This window comes from Ursus maritimus, unplaced genomic scaffold (assembly GCF_017311325.1).
Source record: "Ursus maritimus isolate PB19 unplaced genomic scaffold, ASM1731132v1 scaffold_13, whole genome shotgun sequence".
NCBI lineage: Eukaryota > Metazoa > Chordata > Mammalia > Carnivora > Ursidae > Ursus > Ursus maritimus.
The window spans coordinates 21,646,650-21,670,177 of NW_024423675.1; the positions used below are offsets into that span (position 1 = coordinate 21,646,650).

Below are 23,528 nucleotides of genomic sequence, written 5' to 3' on the forward strand. Positions count from 1 at the left end.
ATGGTATTGAAATTATTTTAGGAAATTTTCAGCATACTAGTTTAGGCTGCTGGAGAAATACATGGATAAGTTTGCCTTGCCTTAAGAACTGCTAGCTTTAGAGAAAGGCTCAAGTTGGAGGTTATTTGCCTTGGCAAGACACTAACCACTGGTTTTCCTTAAAGCAACTACTATAGTTCCCTTAGTAAATTTCAACTGATTTCAGTTACTAGAATTTGATTTACTCACATTTAAGGAACGTATCTAGTTGGTAAAGTGAAATAACTATATATTATTGTTTATTCCTTTAGCAATACCAAGTACTGTGCTAGGTGTTGAGGATTGATAGTTATATAAGACACATCTGTCCCTTCAGTGAGCTTAATGAAGGAGACAGGCAAGTAAGAAATTACAGCATTGTGAATTAAGTGCTGTGCTGGAGGCATGTACAGGGTAGGATGGAAAGCAAGGTTAAAATCCCATAAGGGTAGCCACACACAGGGTGGGCTTCCCAGAGGAGACACCTAAACTTCATTTTGAAGGAGGAGTTAGAGCAAGTAGGAGGAGAGGAAGAGGAGGAAGAAGTCTTCCGAGGCTGAGGAAAATACTTGTGCAAAAGGGAATGTGAAGGAGCATGATGCATTTGGGGACCTGCAAATAATTGGGGATGGCTAAAAGGAAAGTGGGCTCGATGGAACTAGAAGAATAGACAGGGATCAGATAGTAACATGGAGTTTGAGCTTTGTTCTGAAAGCTCGAAGGAACCATTGAAAGATTGGAGGTGGCAGATGTCATTAGCCCTTTTAATCGATTGACCAGAGAAAATTGAGAGCAAATGTAGGAAACCAATTCAGCCATTGCTGTCAGGCAGGTAACGAGTATGTGGAGTGTGTTAGTGCCAGTGAAAATGAGAGATGATCAGAGCCTAGATGTTGAGGGTAGAAGAGTTTGGGCATGGTTTCTGGGTTGGATTCTTGATGAGTGATAATGCCAGTTTGAGAGTATACCAGGTGGAGCAGGTTTGGAGAGAGAAGTGATATGTTCAGTTCAGGACCTGTAATATAAGTGATGAAGATAAAAACTTTGTTTTTTTCTACCTCTTTAGCCTGATGTTTAGCCCAGTGTGTGGCACATAGTAGATGCTCAGTAAATGTTTAATCGGTGATTGAAAGGCAGAGTCTATGGAGATACCTATTTGGTGGTTGAATATTTAAGCCTTGAATACAGCAGATAGATTCTTTGAGTTAAATCAACTAAGTAATTGAATAGCTTTTTAAACTCTACTAAACTCTCTATGCTTGTTAAACACAATAGTTCAGGTATCTCAGTGTCTAATACATGCTCATCCATTTTGTCTCAGTGTCATTGTGTTGGTAGGGTACTGGCCCTATATTTAAGTAAGCTCTAAGAATAGCACAATATTACAGATTATTGCGGTAGTTAACATTCATATTGATGATTCTTGAGTTGTCACTGTGGTAATGTGCATTACACCAAGGCGGGGAAACATTTGGTCAAGAATCATCAAAAGTTTTAGTACCGAATCCTGCCCGGCTGGCTGTGTCGGAAGAGCGTTTGACTCTTGATCTTGGGGTTGTGAGTTTGAGCCCGACGTTGGCTATAGAGATTACTGAAACAAATAAACTTAAAGAAAAAGAAAAGTTTTAGTACTTAAAAAGATAGGTTTTACTGCTGAATTTCCTTTGTTATCCGCTCTGATTGTTGATGAATGATCATTTTTATTTTCATTGTTTCCCTCATTGACCCCTTTCCCTAATGCAAGGGAATGCCTTAGAACTTTGTTATTCCTTATGGTAGAGCAGAACTCTACCATACAGGTAATAAGTGATTATTAGTGTATGAGGGGAAAGAAGTAAGAAAAAAATGAAAAGAGGGTTGGATGACAGGAATTTTTTAAAGGTCTGTGTTTTAACTCCGAACTAGTATTCTTATTGTCATTACTGGGACTCTCTCTGTTCTCTCATCTCCAGACAACATTTCAACTTTGTCACCCTTTCCTGACAGGATTAATTTTTTTTAAGTTTTCTTTTGCTTTTTTTTCTACTCTCAAATAGTTTGCCTGGAAAGAATGGAATATGTAGAATTGAAAGAAATGAAAGGAATCATTTAAGTTGGATAGATTTTTGAAAGGTCATAGGAACTTTAGATTAAGGAAGTCCAGTCTAAATTAGGATATTAAGCTTATGTTTAGGTTTATATAAGTGATTAAAAGGGAGCCAAGCAGAAGACATCAGAATAGGATTTAGGGACCACGTAATCTTATATAACGACTGATACAATGCAATTTAATTTTTACTTCGCTTTTCAAAATGTAATTTGTTTTGAAAGCTATAAATTATGTTTTACAGTATGCACTGAAAAAACCGTATGGCGTTCTGTATAAAAAGTAAGTAATGACTTATTTTATTTTAACTTATATTGTTCTGTTGTAAAAGTTAACAATTACTTTATGGGAGATTTAGAAAAGTATTTTGTTTAAAAAACATGCCAGTCCCTTACATATAGCTATTAGTATTTTTAAAATTTATTTCTTTCCAGTTTGTGTTCTAATTTTATTGAATACTTACGTAGTTATAATCTTAGCATATATATATTATTTTGAAATAATTATGGACTTACAGAAAAGCTTGCAGAAATTAGTGGAGTTCTCATAACTATCCAGCTTCTCTTAATGTTGCGTCTTACATAACCATAGTTACCAAAAGTAAGAAATTAACATTGGTACAATAATGTTAACTGTAGACTTGATTCGGTTTTACCAATTTTTCCAGTAATATCCTTTTTCTCTTCCAGGATCCTACGTTGCATTTAGTTACGTGTCTCCTTACTCTCCCATTTGTGACAGTTCCCCAGTCTTTCCTTTTTCGATGGCTTTCACACTTTTGATGAGTACTTGTTAATTATTTTGTAAAATGTCCCTCAGTTTGGATTTGCCTAAAGTTTCTCATGAATAGATTGAGCCTTATGCATTTTTGGCAAGAATACAGGATGTGTTAGGCTGGTAGCATTAACCTCAGTTAAAGTGGTGTCTGCTTGGTTTCTCCACTATAAATTTACTATTTTTCCCTTTGTAATTAGTAAATGATTGGAGGAAATACTTTGAGACTCTGCAAAGACTATGCAAATAATCCTCTTTCTCCTCACACTTTCTCTTACTCATTTTAGCATCCATCAGTGGATCTTGTCTACAGAGGTGATTACTCTGGTGTTCTAATGGTGGTTTTCTATCTCCCTCGTTCCTTATACATTTACTAATTGGAATTTTGTAAGGAAAATCTCTATCTTCTCTTCTGTTGAATTACTCATTTGTATTAGTGTGGCCTTACAGGTATTTATTATATTCTTTGGAGTTATAATCCAGTGCTGTCATTTTTCTGTTGCTCAAATTCTCCCTTTGGCCATTGGGATCTCTTTTAGGTTGGCACCTGTGCTTTTTCAACATGCTCCTTGTGTTTGAGTACTTCTTTTCTGGTGTCACAAGTTGCTCCACACTCATCTTTTATTTTTCCTTGCAACAGCCCTGGAATCAACCCCTTCTCTATGGAGCCCTGTTTCCATATATCAGAGACTGATAATTTAGAAACGAAGATCTGGGCACTAAGTATGCTCTGTTGCTATGGGAGTGTCATTGTTTCTAGATCCCCTCAGACAGAGCTTGAAAATATGTATTATGCATATTAACCTGTGCATACATGCACATCTAAATTTATACTTATGAATTTTTAAAACTCTGAGTTTATATCAGTACTTCATAAAAAATCACGTGTTCATACTAATACCTCTAGTTCCAACCCAGTGCCACAGACTTCATTCCAGCCTTTCTTCTTTCCTTACTTGTAACTTTTTTCTTCTGACAGTAAGAAACCTGGCTTTCATTATTGATCATATACATATTTATTCGTTTGTATACTTCTAGTACATACATAGTTTCAGAATTTCTAACCCTTTAAGAAACAAATTAACTAGAGTATAGAATGTGTGCATAGTTCTTTGTGTCTTTAGCTTTAGAGTATCCAGTTCAAATACTGTTTTCTAGTATAACATAGGTTAAGTGTTTTCTGCCTCTTTAATGTGATTGTGTTATTTTAAACCACAATTAGAGTCGTTTATTACAGCTTGTATTCTGTTTGGGTTTTTCTCCACATCTTGGTGGTTGTTTTAATTTACGTATGTAAAATTTACCCTTCGTGGTGTACAGTTTTATGGGATTTGAAAAATGCATTGAACTGTGTCTGCCGCTGCAGTTCATGATACACAAAGTGGTTCCATCATCCTGAAAATTTCTTTGTGCAGTGTGCTCTTGTAGTCCTCCTCCCCACCCCTTTAATCAATGAACTGTTTTCCATCCTTATAGTTTTTCCTTTTTCTGAATGTCCCATAAATGGACTCATGCAACAGGTAGCCCCTGGAGTCTATTTTCTTTCATTAACAAAATGCCTGAAGTTTATCTGTGTTGTTGCCATACATTAAATTTTATTTATTTATTTATTTATTTATTTATTTATTTATTTATTTATTTATTTATTTATTAAAAGATTTTATTTATTTATTTGGCAGAGAGACAGCCAGCCAGATAGGGAACACAAGCAGGGGGAGTGGGAGAGGAAGAAGCAGGCTTCCATAGTGCCGGGATCACACCCTGAGCTGAAGGCAGATGCCTAACGACTGAGCCACCCAGGCGCCCCCATACATTAAATTTTATATCAAGCCTTTTTCATTTATATTGTAAACATTCTTCTATTGATAGGCGATCCCTTAGGTATTATTTTCATTGCTAGTATAATACCTACTAAATGGTTATACTAAAATTTGCTTGTAACTTTACTTAATTTGAGGAAATTTAGGTTTTTCTTTTTTGCTGTTCTTATAAATAATGCTAAAATGGCCATTTTTATACAAATGAGTTATCCTTTTGAATTAGTTCTATAGCTTCATGCCTGGTAGGCATATTAATTATATTGCTTTTTGAAAAGATGGCCCTTTTGGCAGAGTGTCATATACAAGTTCCATGGGCCATTATCTATTTTTGGTTTATATTTTTAAGCTAAGAAGTGAAAATCAGGGGCACCTGGGTGGCACAGCGGTTAAGCGTCTGCCTTCGGCTCAGGGCGTGATCCAGGTGTTATGGGATCGAGCCCCACATCAGGCTCCTCTGCCATGAGCCTGCTTCTTCCTCTCCCACTCCCCCTGCTTGTGTTCCCTCTCTCACTGGCTGTCTCTATCTCTGTCGAATAAATAAATAAAATCTTTAAAAAAAAAAAAAAAAAGAAGTGAAAATCATACTTTGTCTAATTTGCATTTTCTATGTTTCCAACAGGTCATATTTGCTTACTTGTGAATTACAGTTAGCTGTTAATCATAAATGCTGTAATAATTTTTCTTGGTTTGTTTGCCTTGCATCATTAAAAATAATACTCTTTTTTTCTCTTAGATAATTGGGAAAATGGAATAAATAGTCACCCATAGCACTATGTACATTCTGACATATTTTTTTCCCTGTATATTTCTTTTCTTTTATTTGAGTATAGTTGACACACAGTGTTACATTAGTTTCAAGTGTAAAACATAGTGATTTGACAAGTCTATACATTATGCTGTGGTCACTACAAGTGTAGCTATATCATCTGTCACTGTTACGATGTTGACTGTATTCCTTATACTGTATCTTTTTTTCCTGTAACTTACTGATTCCATAACTGGAAGCTGTATTTCCCACTCCCTTGCACCCATTTTCACATCTGTACAGATATTTTCATATCTGTATATTTATCTTATTCTCTCTCTCTTTTTTTAAGGTTTATTTATTTGAGAGAGAGGGAGAGAGCGCACTTGTGCAAACGGGGCGGGGGGTGCAGAGGGAGAGAGAGCAAATCCTCAAGCAGACTCCCCGCTCAGCACAGAGCCCAAGGTGGGGCTTAATCCGAGGACCTTGAGATCATGACCTGAACTGAAATCAAGAGTTGGCTGCTCAACTGAGGCACCCAGGAGTCCATTTTATTCTTTAAGCAAAATCGATATTATGTTGTATATAGATTTTGCTTCATAAAAATTATGTACTGTTGTATAGAAACTTCATTTACATAGTTAGAAGTCAAATTTTAAGTGAAAATATAAACACTCTTTACAGAACAGCCACCTCTCATTAATTTCTTACATACTTTACCAGAACTTGTCTATGCATATTTCAACAAAGAAAAATATTTATTTGTATTTCTTTCCCTTTTGCATGAAAGATAGCATATTTTACCTACTGCTTCTCCAGCTCTACTACTAATGTTCCTGGTCTAGTGCACCATTTTTTTCTTTCCCTTCTGGATTACTGCAATAGCTTATTACAAGCTCTTTTCAGTCTTGCCATACTACACTGCGTTCTCACATAGTGGATAGAACAGTCCTTCAAAAAGAAAATTTGAGTCCGATCTTATCGCTTCTGCCTGAAACTCTTCAGTGCTTCCCGTTACTCTATTAATACCTACATTCCTTACCTTGATCAACAAGGCCCTACATAATCTGGGCCATGTCTTCATCTTTGACCTCATGCCCCACCATTTTCCCTTTGCACACTAAGCTTCAGTGACACTTGCTTTCTTTCCATTTCTTGAATAGTCTAAGCTTGTTCCCATCTCAGGATCTTTGCTTATTCTGTTCCTTCTTCCTAGAATACTCTTAGCCTCAAAACTTTTCAATGGCTTATTCCTTATCTATCAGGTCTTAGCTCAAATAGTGATTTTCTACTCTTCATGCTAATAGAATACCTTGTTTTATTTTTATTTTATTTTATTTTTTTTATTTTTTTAAAGATTTTATTTATTTATTTGACAGAGATAGAGACAGCCAGCGAGGGAGGGAACACAAGCAGGGGGAGTGGGAGAGGAAGAAGCAGGCTCATAGCAGAGGAGCCTGATGTGGGGCTTGATCCCATAATGCCAGGATCACGCCCTGAGCCAAAGGCAGACGCTTAACCGCTGTGCCACCCAGGCGCCCCTACCTTGTTTTATTTTTGCCACTACAGTTATTTTAAAAATTTTTATTATTCCACTAGAACGTAGGCTCCATGAAAGCAAGGATTTTGTTTGTTTTCTAGGATCCTTAGTTCTTACAACAGTGCCTGGCACATAATAAGCACTAAATACATATTTGAATGAATGAATATCCCTCCAGCTTTATTTTTGATTATTTGAATGTAAAATTTTCTTTAATATATTACTTGTTATGGGTGAATTGCTATTAAGATTATGAAAATTAAGGTCACCTTTTAAAAATATTCTTAGGAAAAACATTACAAGACCATTTGAGGATCAGACATCATTGGTGAGTACAAGAATCTTTTTTTTTTTTTTTAATTTATTTATTTTAAAGAGAGAGTGTGCATGCGGGCAGGGGAGGAGCAAAGGGAGAGGAAGAGAGAAATCTCAAGCTGACTCCATGCTGAGTGTGGAGCCCAACGTGGGGCTCAATACTAGGAACCTGAGATCACTACCTGAGCTGCAACAGAGTTGGTCACTTAACTGACTGTGCCACTCAGGCACCCCAAGAATCTTTCTGATTTAAGAGAGCATGTAAATGATTATTCAGACTAATTACTACTCCTTTAGTACTCCTAATTTGTGATGTTTCTGAATTAGAAATCATCCTATGTGAGGGAATTTTAATGTGAAGTGGAGGGGAAATAAGACAGTTATTATTTTGAAATAAGATTTTATACTTTCAAAAATATGACTGTAGATCTTACATTTCACAATGACCAGTATTATTCACTGCTTACAAGTATATCAACAGAATTTTTAAAAGTTGAATTATATTTTATGTGTCTAATTAATGGATTTTCAAAAGGAAGCTTGTTAATAGGTCTATTTTTATAAAGCAAGTTTGATTTTTAAAAATCTGACTTTCTTTGGATATTTTTAGAACAAGGAATGCTACCTGAATTATTGCTAATAATTGTCAGTTGCTTCACTAATCAAATTCCTATTTGAATGTATTGGCAACCAAACTAAATGAAAAAAGCTAGTGAATGAAATCGGAAGATAAAGGATGGTATATAGTAAATGGTGAATGATGAATGGACTTTGGGTATGTGGTGGTATTGCTTTCTTTCTAAAGAAAATCTTAAGAGAATAAGTGGTTTAAACTACATTGACTTAAAAAAAGTCAGAATGGGGGACGCCTGTCTGGCTCAGTCAGTAGAGCATGTGACTCTTGATCTCTGGATGTGAGTTCAAGACCCATATTGGGTGTAAAGCTACTTTAGAAAAAAAAAAAGATTAAAAGATACTGAAAAAAATTGGAATGGGATTATGTTCTCTTGAGGGGAACACCATTACTTGTTTTTCCTTTTAGTTAGTGAATTTATTTGTTTTTTAAAGATTTATTTATTTTAGAGAGTGAAAGAGAACACTCATGGCACGTGCACATGAGCAGTGGGGAAGAGCAGAGGGAGAGGGAGAGAATCCTCAAGCAGACTCCCTGCTGAGTGCGCGGAGCCTGACATGGGGCTTGATCCCAGAACCCCGAGATCATGATCTGAGCTGAAATCAATACTCGGAGGCTTAACTGACTAAGCCACCCAGGCACCCCTAGTTAGTGAATTTAAAAGAAAACTTTGGGGGTGCCTGGGTGGCACAGTGGTTGAGCGTCTGCCTTCGGCTCAGGGCATGATCCTGACATTATGGGATCGAGCCCCACATCAGGCTCCTCCGCTCTGAGCCTGCTTCTTCCTCTCCCACTCCCCCTGCTTGTGTTCCCTCTCTCGCTGGCTGTCTCTATCTCTGTCAAATAAATAAATAAACTCTTTAAAAAATAAAAAAATAAAAAAAAAATGAAAGAACGAACTTTGGAATAGAATCTTAGTAATTAATTAGAAGACTAAAATTAAACATCTTCTCCTAATGTAGCAACTAACTGCATTGAAAATTATAACATTAAGAAAAATCAATATTCAGGGTTTAAAAAAATTTGTTGTTAAAGATTTTATTCATTTGAGAGAGAGAGGGCATGAGCAGGGGGAGGGGCAGAGGGAGAAGCAGACTCCCCACTGAGCAAGGAGCCTGATGCTGGCCTTGATCCCAGCACCTTGGGATCATGACCTGAGCAGAAGGCAGACACTCAACTGACTGAGCCACCTAGGTACCCCAATGTTCAGTTTTTTGCAAAATTACTTTCATTATAGTCTTGGGTTTTTCCCAGTCATCTGTTTAAGAGATTGTGAAATTGAAAATAAGGGCTCTAACCCAAAATTCTGTCTCTTCATATACCGCTTATCAAGGGCTTGCTTCGTTTTGGCACCATGATGCTTGTAGCTGAGTGACCACTTGCAGCAGTGTTGTGATGTAGACTCTGTAGCATTCTGTACTTTTTTTTTTTTTCAAGCTTTTATTTATTCATTTGATAGAGAGCACAAGCAAGGGGGGGGCAGCAGGCAGAGGGTGAGGGAGAAGCAGGCTCCCCGCTGGGCAGAGAGTCCGATGCAGGGCTCCATCCTAGGACCCCTGAGATCATGACCTGAGCTGAAGGCAGACGCTTAACCGACTGAACCACCCAGGCGCCCCTCTGTACTTCTTTTTCAATCCTGTTTTGATATGACGGTTTTTCTTACACTTGAAATTGTGACTTTCCTCTCTTTGATATCCCACCTCCAGAGATAGATATTTCACTGAGTGTAGAAAACCTCACACTACTAGAGCTCAAAATGGCTGTGGAAACAGTGGTCATGTTGGAAATGTGGTTGAATTCCTTCTCCTGACCACGTATCCCTCCAGGAGCACTTTTTCCCCCAGCACATTTCTTCTACTACGGTTTTGGAACTGTGCTTTAGAACAAGAGTTGGCAAATATCCCTTCTGTAGGTCAGATCCCTGTTTCTGTGAGACCCGTAAACTAAGAATGGTTTTTGTATTTTTAAAGGGTTTCTTTATAAAAGCATATAAGAGGCCTAAAAATATTTACTGTCTGGCCTTTTGCAGATAATTTGATTATGCTTGCTCTAGAATTTTAATAAGAAGTGGACTTTTATGGAGAAGAACAACAGAGATGAGTACTATACATGTATGTGAAAGGTAGTTCGTGGATAGCTTTGGGGTGTTAGTCATAGTAAGAGAATGTAAAAGAAACAATATTTTGGGGCGCCTGGGTGGCTCAGTCAGTTAAGCATCTGCCTTCGGCTCAGGTCATGATCCCAGGGTGCTGGGATCAAGCCCCACGTCAGCCTCCCTGCTCCGTGGGGAGCCTGCTTCTCCCTCTCCCTCTGCCTGCCGCTCCCCCTGCTCGTGCGTTCTCTTTCTCTCTCTGTCAAGTAAATAAATCTTGAAAAACAATTTTAAGAAAGCGTTTCATTTATTTGAAATTTATTTGGACACTTAATGAACTTTATTTTATTTTATTTTTTTTAAAGTAGGCTCCATGCCTACGGTCTGCAGAGCACGGAGCTCAACATTGGGCTTGATCCCACAACCACGAGATCACGACCTGAGCTGAAATCAAGAGTTGGAGGCCTAGGGGCTCCTGGGTGGCTCAGTTGGTTAAGTGGCTGCTGCCTTTGGCTCAGGTCATGATCTCGGGGTCCTGGGATTGAGTCCTGAGTTGGGCTCTGCTCTTATCAGGAAGTCTGTTTCTCCCTCTCCTTCTGCCTCTGCCCCCTGCTTTTGCGCGTGTGCGCTCTCTCTCCCTCTCAAATAAATAAATGAGTCTTAAAAAAAAAAAAAACAGTTGTAGTTAACTGACTGAGCCACCCAGGTGCCCCTATTCATGTGTATTTTAAATGCATAGTAAGATGTACCATTGATGGTAGCAGTAATGTCTAATGAGTAAAGACATTTGTTCAGCAAATGAAATACTTAGTGTGCTGTTCCAAAACTGCACAGCTGAGAATAAATAGTCTCATTTTATTTATTAATCTAAACTTTTCAACATATTTTTAGTCTTGAACTTATTTCTTTTCCCGAGGTACCCCAAATCAGAAAAATGGAAGTAAAAAGCTAGAAATAAAGTCCCTTTCCTCTTATTCCTATCTAGTTCATTAAGTATTCATTACTTTTTTTTAAAGTTCGGAAGTACAGTTCTTAAAGTTCTTTTATTAATGCATTAATTAGAGTTTTTTTGGTTTTACAGGAATTCTTTTCAAAGAAGTCAGATTGTTCTTTATTTATGTTTGGCTCCCATAATAAGAAGCGGCCAAATAATCTAGTAATCGGTAAATATCATTTACTTTCTTTTTTAAAAGAAAGTATTTATTATTATTTTTATTTATTTATTTGAGTGAGAGGGTGAGCGAGAAAGAGAGAGAAGGAGCCAGGGGTAGTGGCAAAGAGAGTGGGAGAAGCAGACTCCTCCCCGCTGAGCAGGGACCCTGATGTGGGGCTCCATCCTGGGACTCTGGGATCATGACCCAAGCCAAAGGCAGATGCTTAACCAAATGAGCCACCCAGGTGTCCCTATCATTTACTTTCTAATATTGTTATTTACAGAGTCAGTTTTGTGACTGAGATTAATTGATGGTGTTTAGGATTCAGGAGTAACAAGTAAGCTCTAAGCTCATTTTAAAAAAATTTTCCTCGTGACTTTGAATAAAACTTTTTATCTACCAGACTGCAGGTAAACAATTAGGCACGTAAATATTACTTTACCTAAAGTTGCAGATATTTTCTTAATATAAAATATATTTACCTTACAAGTGTTAGAGAAAAAACACGAAGTAGCGTACCTTCCCACATAAATTAACCCTTCCCTGGTAAGTATTGCACTTGGTCTGGCATGGTCACTGGTGTAGGCAAGCCCTTTTCCTTCTGTGGGTCTTTATTTACTCTTACATAAAATAAGGGAGTTTGGCTAAATAATTTCCAAGATTCTTTCAGGGCCAACATTGCAACAGTCTATTCTAGGTAGAGTTGAAAGTTTAAGAAAGAGGGAACATGTTTGGTGGGATATGAGGGGAAAAAAGAGGCAGAGACTTAACATTTTGAACATGCAGATTTAGTGGGTACATATAAAGTGGCTGTTTGGGAAAAAATAAATGCTTAAAAGAAAATGTATTTTCCTTCTAGGTCGTATGTATGACTACCATGTGCTGGATATGATTGAATTAGGTATCGAGAAGTTTGTCTCTCTAAAAGATATTAAGGTAAGCTACTAAGCCTAAAAATGAAAGGCATTTTGTAATATTGCTCTTAGGCAATAGTGACATCTTGTGGTGAAGAGTACTGTTACAGTTTTGTAGCTTAAATAGGAAAGAACTTTATCCTAGCGTACTCTGAGATAAAAGCAAACTTAATTTTATCTTTACTTTAAAAAGAAGTATATAGTTACAGCATATAACACATATGTGGATCTTCTGGCACTTAGACTTCAGAGCGATTATTAACTCTTGTCTGGGCCCATAGTTTAAATGCTGTCCTCTCCCTCTGAATTGTCACAGCACCTATGTTATGGGACCTCAGAAATACCAGAGTTTTCTTTCTTTCCTTTTTTTTTTTTTTTTAAGATTTTACTTATTTGAGAGAGAGAGTGATAGAGCACAAGCAGGGATGGGGGGAGAGGCAGAGGGAGAAGCAGACTCCCTGCTGAGTGGGGAGCCCAACGTGGGACTCAATGCCAGGACCCTGGGATCATGACCTGAGCTGAAGGCAGACACTTAACCGACTGAGCCACGCAGGCATCCCAACACCAGAGTTTTCAAAGTGAACCCTGTCCTAAACCTAGGATGCTTTAGCTGATCCTACAGTATTAGGCTGCCGGCCACTAAAATGCTAGTTCAGTGCTTCGCTTCAGGACTCGCATCTTTGTGTCTCCTTTGTTTGAATGGGATTATAAAATAGAAAGTAATAAGTGGTCTTAGAAAGGCAAGAAAACTGTCCTAATTTAGTTCCTGGGTCCAAATTGGGCTTCTGCTTCTTCAGAATTCTGCTTCTGGCTTAATCTGTTCCATCAAATATTTCATCAAGTAGTTATTTTATTTAGACTTCATGGCTACCCTGTGTAAGGCTGAAATTACTTTCCCTATTGTGTAAGTTGGAGATCAAGGCCCAGAGGAATTTTATTGGTGACTTGGGAGTCATATGTATAGTAAATGGTATAAACAAATATTGAAAGAATGCATATTGAAGTTTGTAATAGAAAGTTACATAATTGTTCGTAGTTTATGGTGCTTTGAAGGTCATGGTATAGTTGAAAGAATTGTAAAATACGTAATGACTCCTTTTCCTAGTCACCCCTAAAAAGAGGATGTGCCTTCCAAGTTTTCTGTGGGTTTGAAAAAGGCTCTTACGAACTCCTGACTTAGCTATAGCAGCTTCTTTGGGTACAAGGTAGCACAGTGGCCTGAGATTGGATTTAGAGGCAAAACATTTGGGTTGAAGGCCTGTGTTGGCCATTTAGATGACTTGTGACGTGACAAGTCAGTTACTTCCTTACTTTCCATTGCGATCAAGTATTAAATAGGTATAACGATATCAGCGGTGCCTGGGTGGCTTAGTTGGTCAGCGTCCGACTCTTGATTTCTGCTCAGGTCATGATCTGAGGATTGTGAGATCAAGCCTTGTTGGGCTTTGCTCAGTGGGGAGTCTGCTTGAGATCCTCTCCCTCTATTCCTCCCCCTGCTCTCGCTCCCCCCCTCTCAAAAACATAATAAATCTTTAAAAAAATTAAATAAATAGGTATAACAATATCAAATGAGATAATATATGTGAAAATGCTAATCAGTGAAGATAATATTTTGGAAGGTGTTTGGGAATGTGTATAAAATGTGCTTTATCGTGGTGGAAGCTATCATTTTATTACAGTTTGTCTTCAGGGCAATGCCTGAATCCTCGGAGATGAGCAGCATATCCCCATTTCACCTTCACCGCTGCTGCTACTACCAGTTAGTGGGAGTAAGCATTGGCTGATCCGAGCATGCCAACCCCTCCACTCTTTGCATTTCACTTCCTAAACAAAAGAATACTTCTGTGCCTGTGTAGCTTCTATGCCAGACCACAAAAACGTTATTTTCAGATCTCATTCTTTTTTTTTTTTTAATGATTTTTTTATTATATTATGTTAGTCACCATACAGTACATCCCTGGTTTTTGATGTAAAGTTCGATGATTCTTCAGATCTCATTCTTAACAAGAACTATTGAAATTGAATACTGAATTTTCACTCATGGAGCATATCCATAACTATAAAAGTCACTAATTGATGACGATTGATGATGCTTACATTGGCAGTTCCTACATAGACTTTTTTTTTAAGTTTTTAAAAAATTTTTATTAATTTATTTATTTGAGAGAGCAAGAACATGAGCAGTGAGGAGGGGAAGAGGGAGAAACAGGTTCTCCGCTAAGCAGGGAGCTGGACGTGGGGCTCAGTCCCAGGACCCTGAGAGCATGACCTGAGCCGAAGGCAGATGCTCAACTGACTGAGCCACCCAGGCGCCCCCCTCTACATAGACTATTAGCCAGACCTTCACTTTTACCTCATTATTCCATTATAATCTATTTTTAGTTTGTTTTGGAATTGCATGTTTGTTATACTTTCTCTTCATATTTATTTCCTTTTTACATCTACCTCTTTTAAGACTTTTTCACTGGTATTTCTTTTCTCACTTTCCTACTTTTATCACCAAGCCAAGCCTCATCCTTCTGTTTACTCTTAAGCAACAGATGATTCAATTCTACCAGGAAATTGAGTGATTATTCTAGGACTATTTTCTCAGATGTGGCCAAACTTCTAGGGATGGTTATTTTATATAAAATAAGCCTTAGTGAATGAGATGATTAAAATTTAAGGCTAGTTGCTTTTATTTTAGGCAGGATAAGATAAATTGCAGGTGCCTGGGGATATTTTATTTGGGGAGTTTGTGTATGATTTATAGGAATTATTTCCCTTTTTCCCCTTTGTTTAAAAAAAAACAACTTAATTCAGGGGCCCCTGGGTGGTATAGTAGGTTAAGCATCCAACTCTTGGTTTCAGCTCAGGTCATGATCTCTCAGGGTCATAAGATTGAGCCCCGTATTGGGCTCCGTGCTCAGTGCAGAGTCTGCTAAAGTTTCTCTCTCCCTCTGCCCCTCCCTGAGCTCGTCCTCTTTCTCTCTCTCTCAAATAAATAAATCTTTAAAATAAAAACAATTCAGAAGGTTAGCTCAAGGATGTCACATAATTATGATGTTTTTAGTGTACTATAATCCTAGTACATATATAGTTTTTCTAATTTTTAGTGCCTTTCAGACTATTCAAATAAAGCTCATCTGTTGCAGTTTCTTCTAGTTCCAGGTTTTCACATTGTGGAAAATATCAGTGACCTAAATGTTAAGTACTGTTTCATATAACTTGTTCAGTTATATATTTTTTTTAAGATTTTATTTATTTGAGATAGAGCTAGAGCGAGCAAGTGAGAGAGAGAGAGAGCACGAGCAGGGGCAAGGGGCAGAGGGGAGAGGGAAAAGCAGGCTCTCCACTGAGTAGGGAGCCTGATGCAGGGCTCGATCCCAGAACCCTGGGATCATGACCTGAACCTAAGGCAAACGCTTAACCAACTGAATCACCCAGGCGCCCCCTCGTTCATTTATATTTTTATGATGTGTATACTGGGTCATGACTTAAGGTGATTTTTTTTTTTATTACTATGCATTGATGCATTGTGATCAGGATGTCTAATCACTTTCTCCTACCTTCTGTATACTTAAACAGCCCCCATAAACATAGGGGTAGAAGTAGCAGTGTCAGGTCGGTACAGACAGAAAGTGGAAGAGTCACTGGGTCTGTAGGTCCATTCAGGCCCTAGATCACACAGACAGATCTTAGGCACACCTGCTAAGTACAGACAATTAAGGTTCAGAGTTTGGAAGCAGAGAGTGTCAACAAAAGTGGTCATGGTGAACAGGAAAGCACCAGGTGACCTCTGGTCCTAGGGCAGAGGATGTTTGTTTTCTTGTGCGTGCGTTTGTTTGTTTCTAGATTTGTGCAGTCCTTGATTGGAACCAGAGTAGAGGTGCTAGAATCAATGGAAAGCTCAGACCAACACCTGTTTGCCTTCAGAAATTAATCCTTCAGTTAAAGAATTTTTTTATTAGATTTTTTCTTTTTTATTTTGTGGCTTTTAAAGGTTCTTATTATTCACATCACGTTCTTTGTATAAAAAAAATCCAAAACTGGATAAAATACTTTCAGGGTCATAAGATTTTATAATAAGATCTTCGTTATGCTGAGGAAGGTTTGCTCATACTTTCTGTAGCTTGTATGAAATTCTGTTGCTTCCCATGTGAATGTTTAGTTGGTAGTTTAGATTAGCTTTCATTTAAAAATACTGTTTATTAAAGTCTTTAAAAATTTATTTGAGAGAGCAAGTGAGAGAGCACTCACGTGTGCACCAAAAGTGGGGAGGGGCAGAGGTAGAGGGAGAAGCAGACTCCCTGCTGAGCCCGACTCAGGATGGGGCTTGATCCCAGGACCCCAGGATCATGACCTGTGCCGAAGGCATCCGCTTAAGAGACTGAGCCACTCAGGCGCCCCTAAAAATACTGTATATGTGATACAGTAGGAAAGGCACAGTGTAGTAAATAATTCAAAGAAATTAACTTGGTTTAGACTCTGAGACTCTGGCTATTAAAGGGCTATGTATGTTTTACAGCAATTTTAGCTTTTTATTTTATTCTTTGAATAGAATAATGTTAGAAAGTAGCTTGCATCATTCTTTGACCACTTATTAATTTGAAAATGTGAAGGAATGAAACAAAAAACTATAGTTTAAAAGTTGCAACTGTAGTCTTAAGTCTTTAGATTTTTTTTTAAAGATTGTATTTATTTATCTGAGAGACAGAGAGAGAGAGAGAGAGATCACGAGCAGGGGGGAGGGGTAGAGGGAGAAGCAGACTCCTCACTGAGCAGGGAGCCCAATCCCAGGACCCCTGGGATTATGTCCCGAGCCAAAAGCAGATGCTTAACTGACTAAGGCACGTAGGTACCCAAGTCTTTAGATTTTAATCAGTATTCATAAACATAGTTTTAGGACAGTCAAAATATGAGAACTAATCACTGTATATAAGTATTGATTACTTTAAAATCAGCTTATAAACAGTTTAGAATTGATAATTATTATAATTTTTTTTTCTGCTTCATAGAATAGTAAATGTCCCGAGGGAACAAAACCCATGTTAATATTTGCTGGTGATGATTTTGATGTAACAGAAGACTACAGAAGGCTGAAAAGTCTTCTTATTGGTAAGCATTTTAATACTTATTATCCCCAGGGTAGCTGAGGTCGGCAATCTAGGACTGTCATTGGTGACACTTTGCCACTTCACTGTAGGTACACAGCTTTTTCTTTTTGATCTTTCTTTTTTCCCCCCTTTTCATTTATTGTTTATTCCCCACTAGCAGGGGAGAGGTTAAGGGATGCTATATTGCATAGACCATTATTTTTTTTTGATGCTATAGAAACTTCAGTATCAACCTATTTATAAAGCATTTTATGCTTTATAAAATGCTTACACGCATTTCCTGTCATTATTGGCATCATTAAATTTAGAAAATTGAAAAGTTAAATTTTCAAGATTGTTACATCCGCTTGGAACTCAAAAACTTCTGTTAATTTAGGCTGATGTGCAAGGCTTTTTACACTATAACCCCTATAACTTGGTTTCTTTGTTTTGTTTTGTTTTTTATCTCTCTCAGTTTCCTCCCTCCTTTTTATATTAAAAAAGTGGTTTATTGAAAATATATTTTGCACATTCCTATTATCTTTTCTGATTTCATTCTTATTTACCTATTTCTTTCATTCTTGCAAGTTTCAGATCAAGTTTATTCCCAAGGAAACCTTCAGTGACTTCCTAGGTCCTATTATCTCATTATCATTGTCATCCTAAGTGCCAGGCATGTACTAGGTACTTTATATGTATCACTTTATTCTCACGACCTTGTAAAGTTGTCTTACAGATGACTTCTTCTTAGTGAACTACATTAGTTCCTAATGCTTTATGTAATGACTGTATCTTTTCCTGTGTGTTCACAAGTCACCTTCTTAAAATCCGGTATACAGTTATTGTCATTATCTGGGATCAATGTTAAAAATACCTATTTTAAATCACTTTTTCTCCCCTTTTTTGAAAAGCTGGCATTATTGTTCTCTGTAATTTCTTAAAGGTTGCTAATATTAATCCTGCTTAATATTTTGTGATCACTTTTGCCAGCTCTTTTCTAACTCTAGAAAGTAATTTAGTTTGTCCCTAGAGGTATAAACGCTTCTGATACTCAACAACCTTTTTTTTCAAATTTAAATAATTTATTCATCTGAGTTTTTCTTGCACCATTTTTTTTTTTTAAGATTTTATTTCTTTATTTGTCAGAGAGAGAGAGAGGAAAGAGCACAAGCAGCAGGCAGAGGGAGAAGCAGGCTCCCTGCTGAGCAAAGAGCCTGATGTGGGACTCGATTCCAGGACCCTGGGATCATGACCTGAGCCGAAGGCAGATGCTTAACAGACTGAGCCACCCAGGCGTCCCTTCTTGAATCGTTCTTAGAAGCTTTGCTATAGTTTTTTGGTTGCCCTTCTTTTAGATTTTTATATACTTTGCCTTAGATCACTTTGGAAAATTGATGGAGTATATGTTATAAATAAATTATTATTAATTTTTTTTTATGCAAAAAGGTGTTTTTATTAAAGCACAGGGACAGGACCTGTGGGCAGGAAGCACTGCCTGTTGTAAGTAAATTAAATTGTACACATGCTCTTTACAAATCTGAGCGAACCGGGGTGCCCAGGTGGCTCGGTCAGTTTAAGCAGCTGACTCTGGATTTTGGCTCAGGTCGTGATCTCAGGGTCCTGGTATTGAGCCCTGTGTTGGGCTCTGTTCTTAGCGGGGAGTCTGCTTGAGGATTCTCTCTCTCCCTCTGCCCTTTTCTCTGCTTGTGTTCTCATTCTCTCACTCTAAAATAAATAAAGCTTAAAAAAAAAAAAAGAATCAAATCTGAACCAACTAAAAAACATTTGTGGGCAGACACATTGCTTTCATTTTTCCTTGTTGTGATTATTTATTGTTGGGATTGCAATTTTCAAAATTTCATTTCTCTTATTAATAATGGCTGTTTGGGGAGCACCTGGCTGGGTCAATTGGTAGAGCATCAGACTCTTGATCTCGGAGTCATGAGTTCAAGTCATGTTGGGTGTAGAGATTACTTTTAAAAAGTGGCTATTTTTTAAAGAACTGAGTACCACTGTTACCTGTTCAGTTCTTATTAAAGCTCTTGAGTTTAGCAATCTCCCATTTTACAGATGGGAAAATGGAAGCTTAGAGAAGTTAAGAGCTATTAAGTAGCTGAGCCAAAATGAAAACCAAAGGCTCAGCTTTTCTGCCTCTGCCATCCATCTTGCCCATGCTGAACAATTGACTTGTTGCAGTCTTTGCTATAGGTTCTTACCTGAATTTTTCATGAATTAAAAAAATTCATGAAAGACAGTGATGAACATTTCCTTCTTTCAGTGTTACCCCAAAATGCGAAGGGTGATTTTTAGCCAAGATTTCTCATTCTTGTACTCCATTGGCCCAGCTTTTCTGCCTTTTTCCCCCTAGTTCTTCCATTAATTATTAATTAGCAATATATATTTATTAAAACAGAAGGCTTTCATTTGCTTTTAAGTGGTATTTATGAAAACTGTATTATTTCGTGCTTCCACTAGATGGCAGGACTAACCACATAATGCAGTGGTGAGGGGGAGGGAGTGAAAACCCAAAAGGAATCTGGGGAAAAAGAAAGGTAGAGGATGAAGTGAGATTGTCGGGCCTCAAGGAAAGGTGAGTCTTTAATGTAAATATGAAGTAAGACCACCTGCAGACTCCTTGGTGTACGTTTTGTGTTCATACGAAATAAAGTAGAACAGTAGGGAAAGAATTTTATCAAGGGCTTGCTTCCTTTTAGGAAGTTCTTTTTTTTTTTTTTTTTTTCTTTTGGCAATTGGCCAGAAAGAAAAGTTAACTTATTAACTTCAGTGTTTTTATGCCAGGTACCCATTTTGTTCATTCTGAATTTTGCTTCTGTTTTGCTTTCTTAAATACTGTATAGTTTGCAGTTATTCATAGTGGTCTTGCTTTTCTTTATAGAAAATCACTGAATATCTATTTTTAGATTCCGTGTATCCTAATTTTTATGGTTACTTCTTAATATTACTATTTCTTATATACAAAGATGATAGTAAATCAAGTAATAGGTTAGTTTTATTAAATATTCCTTTAAAGTCTATCTTAAAATTTAACTACCTAAGGGGGTTACTTTTATTGCCTTTCTCCGTATCAGTGGTCATTTTAATTTTTTTAACCTTTTTCATTTCCTAATTCTTAAATTCCACTTGAAAAATATATAATGATGAAAATAACTGCCATAGTTTAGGTCAGGTAATCTGCAGCTTTACGAAGGTAATCGTATTAGTCTGCTAGGGCTGCTATAAAAAATACCATACTCTGGGTGGCTTAAAAAAGAGAAATGTATTTCGTCCAATTCTGGTGGCTGAAAAGTCCAAGATCAAAAGTTCTGATGAGGACTCTTACTGCCTTCTTGCTGTGTGCTCACCTGGCTTGTCCTTCATGTCTGTGCGTGGGAGGAAGGGAGGGAGGGAGAGAGAGGAGGGAGGTTGTCAGCTTTGTAGGGTCTCTTATAAGGACACTATCCTATGGGACCAGAACCCCAGCCTTACAACATGCCTCATTTAATTTCTTAATTTCTTGATTTCTTAATTTCTTCGTTAGAGGCCCAAATACAACTTCATTAGGGGTTAGGACTTTAACATATGAATTTGGCAGGGATTGGAGGGTGGGGGGGCAAACATTCAGTTTATTATGGTAATAGTCCCTTATTGTAGATGAAGAAACTGAGATCAGTTAACTTACTTGTCCAGAGTGAAGAGCTAGTAAGCAGCAGGATCAGGATCTGATCTATTCTCTAACTCTGGATCCCCTGGTCTTTCCCATCAACACCCTGGTCAGCTTTCTGTACCTTTTCTCAGTATATTTATTCATGGACACAGCCACGCTTGAGACCTTATTTTTTTACTTGGAATTGATCCATTGAAAAAAGGTCCAAGCTGGGGCTTTCCTTCTGACCATAACCAGTTTGTCTTCTACCTCATACACCCCCTTGCTTGTATTTAACCAGGTTTTTAATCTTTATCCTTACTCATTAATATCTCTCTTTATCTCAGCCATCATTCCTGCCCATTTTAGGGTCAGTCTTTTTGGCAATGTTCTGAGTTTCAACACATTTTAATTCATTACCCCTTTGATGTTTCAGCCTCCTCTTATACTTCCATTGCTCCATTCCTGGAATCAGTTGTTTCTTTAAGGAGATCTGAACTTTTTTAAATTGAGAAATAGAAATCACAGTCTGGGTGCTAGGAATTCTTTCATGGTTAGTCATTGTTAGTAGGCTTTTTTAGTGAACAGAACTTCGAAATTTGTTTAAGATAAAATGTATCCTGAGTTCATACCGAAACTTCTAACTCAAATTTAGGACAAGAGGATTTTAACTTCATTGACTTCACATATCTACCTTCTTTCATCCGTGACAAAAATCCAGGTTCTCCATGATCCAGCACAATTATGAATTTATTTTATGCTGTACTAAGCATACAGTAGTCTCAGAATAAAATACCACTGTTACTACTGGTAATATGAATATTGAGTTGAAAGTTTTGTGGTTTTGTTTTTGTTTTTCTTGCCGTTCTTTTTGTCTATAAAATATATCTTGTTAAGACTATGGTCAGAGGCCCCTGGGTGGCTCAGTTTGTTAAACATTTGACTCTTGATTTGATTTTGGCTTAGATAATAGTCTCGGGGTCGTGAGATCGAGCTTTGAGCTGAGTGTGGAGCCTGCTTTGGATTCTCTCTCTGCCCCTCCCTCTCCCCTGCTCGCTCTCCCTTAAAAAAAAAAAAAAAAAAGAGTATGTGGTCAAATCACTGTGGGTTTTTTTTTTTTAAGATTTATTTATTTGTTTGTTTATTTAGAGAGCACAAGCGTGGGGAGGGAGAGAGGGAGAGAGAATCTCAAGCAGACTCCACGCTGAGTGCAGAGCCCGACTCGGGGCTCCCAGGACTCTGAAATCATGACCTGAACAGAAATCAAGGGTCGGATGCTAAACTGACTGAGCCACCTGGGTGCCCCAAGATCACCGTGTTTTGAATTACTTAATAGTTCTTTTCTGTATGATTATGCTCATTACACAGGTTCATTTGTTGTTGATTTTTAGGGATTACTTTAATTTTTTTCATTTTAAATTATATTTTAAAAACTTTTGAGGTATAATTTACATGCAAGCAAGTCTTTTTTTTTTTTTTTTTAGTTTCAGGTTTTTTTATTTTTTTATTATGTTTTTAAATTAACATTTAACGTATTATTTGTTTCAGGGGTACAGGTCTGTGGCAAGTCTATATATTTAAAGGTTTTAAAATTTGATGGATTTTGACATATATATACACCTCTGAAAACACCACTGCAGTCAAGATACAGAACCTATTACACCCAAAAGTTAGCCTGTGCCCCTTTGCAGTCTACCCTATTTCTGTATTTTAAGCAAACATTAATTTGCTTTCTGTCATTATGGATTATTTGCATTTTGTAGAACTTTAGATAAATAGAATCATACAGTATGTGCTTCTTTTGGTCAGGTTTCTTTCACTCAGTTAGTTTTGAGATTTGTTGTGTCATTAGTTAATTTCTTTTTATGGCTGAGCAGTATTCTAGTTATAGCTGTTCCACAATTTCTTTATTTCTTCATCTGTTGATGGACATTTAGGTTGATTCCAGCTTTTGATTAGATAAAATTTTTGATTACTAGAGCTGCTGTGAACATTTGTGTACAAATTTTTTAAGGGCATATGCTTTGATTTCCTGTGGGTAAATCCTTAGCTAGGAGTGAAATGGTTGGATCATTTGAATAGTGTGTGTTTAACATTTAAAGAAACTATTTTCCATTATGGTTATGCTGTTTTACATTCCCACCAATAGTATATGAGAGCTGCAGTTGCTCCACTTCCTTGCCAGTACTTGGTAGACCATTCTTTTTAATTTTAGTTATTTTAATGAGTGTTGCATACCGATAGTAATGTGTTCCTAAAGTCAAATCTACGAAGTAAAGTAGTGCTATTATTGAAGTTGTAATTTGCATTTTCTGATAACTAGTGATGTTGAACATCTTTTCCTATGCCTGTTGGCTATTCATATATTTTTGTTGAAGTGTCTATTCAAGTCTTTGCCTTATTTATTTATTTTTGGAGGTTACTTGTCCTCTTGAGCAATAAGGGGTGTGTGTGTGTGTGTGTGTGTGTGTGTGTGTGTGTGTAAAAAGCTGTTTGAGGAGAAACCGAAATGTACATAGTCTGTTCCCCAGAAAGACTGACTTCACTAATGCTACCAAGACAGTGAGTGGGCTTTATTAATAACTTGGCCCCTGAAGGAGAGTCTGATTTTGATAAAATCATGGGAAACCTGTTCATTAATTATGTTGCAAATTTAGATCAGAACACCTTGAAAAAGTACATACTTTGTTTATAAAAATATCCCTGAGGGATTTGTAT

General features: G+C 37.3%; 1 protein-coding gene across 2 annotated transcripts in view; it reads left to right on the forward strand.

Moving 5' to 3' along the window:
- Positions 1–23,528, forward strand: part of RPF2 (ribosome production factor 2 homolog) — a 37,087-nt gene that overhangs the window by 2,739 nt on the left and 10,820 nt on the right. For both annotated transcript variants that reach the window (XM_008706216.2, XM_040627641.1), the window contains exons 3-7: positions 2,349–2,386; positions 7,272–7,311; positions 11,106–11,187; positions 12,038–12,114; positions 17,090–17,189. In XM_008706216.2, coding sequence (XP_008704438.2) covers positions 2,349–2,386; positions 7,272–7,311; positions 11,106–11,187; positions 12,038–12,114; positions 17,090–17,189 — 337 coding nt within the window. The remainder of the gene's footprint in view (positions 1–2,348; positions 2,387–7,271; positions 7,312–11,105; positions 11,188–12,037; positions 12,115–17,089; positions 17,190–23,528) is intronic.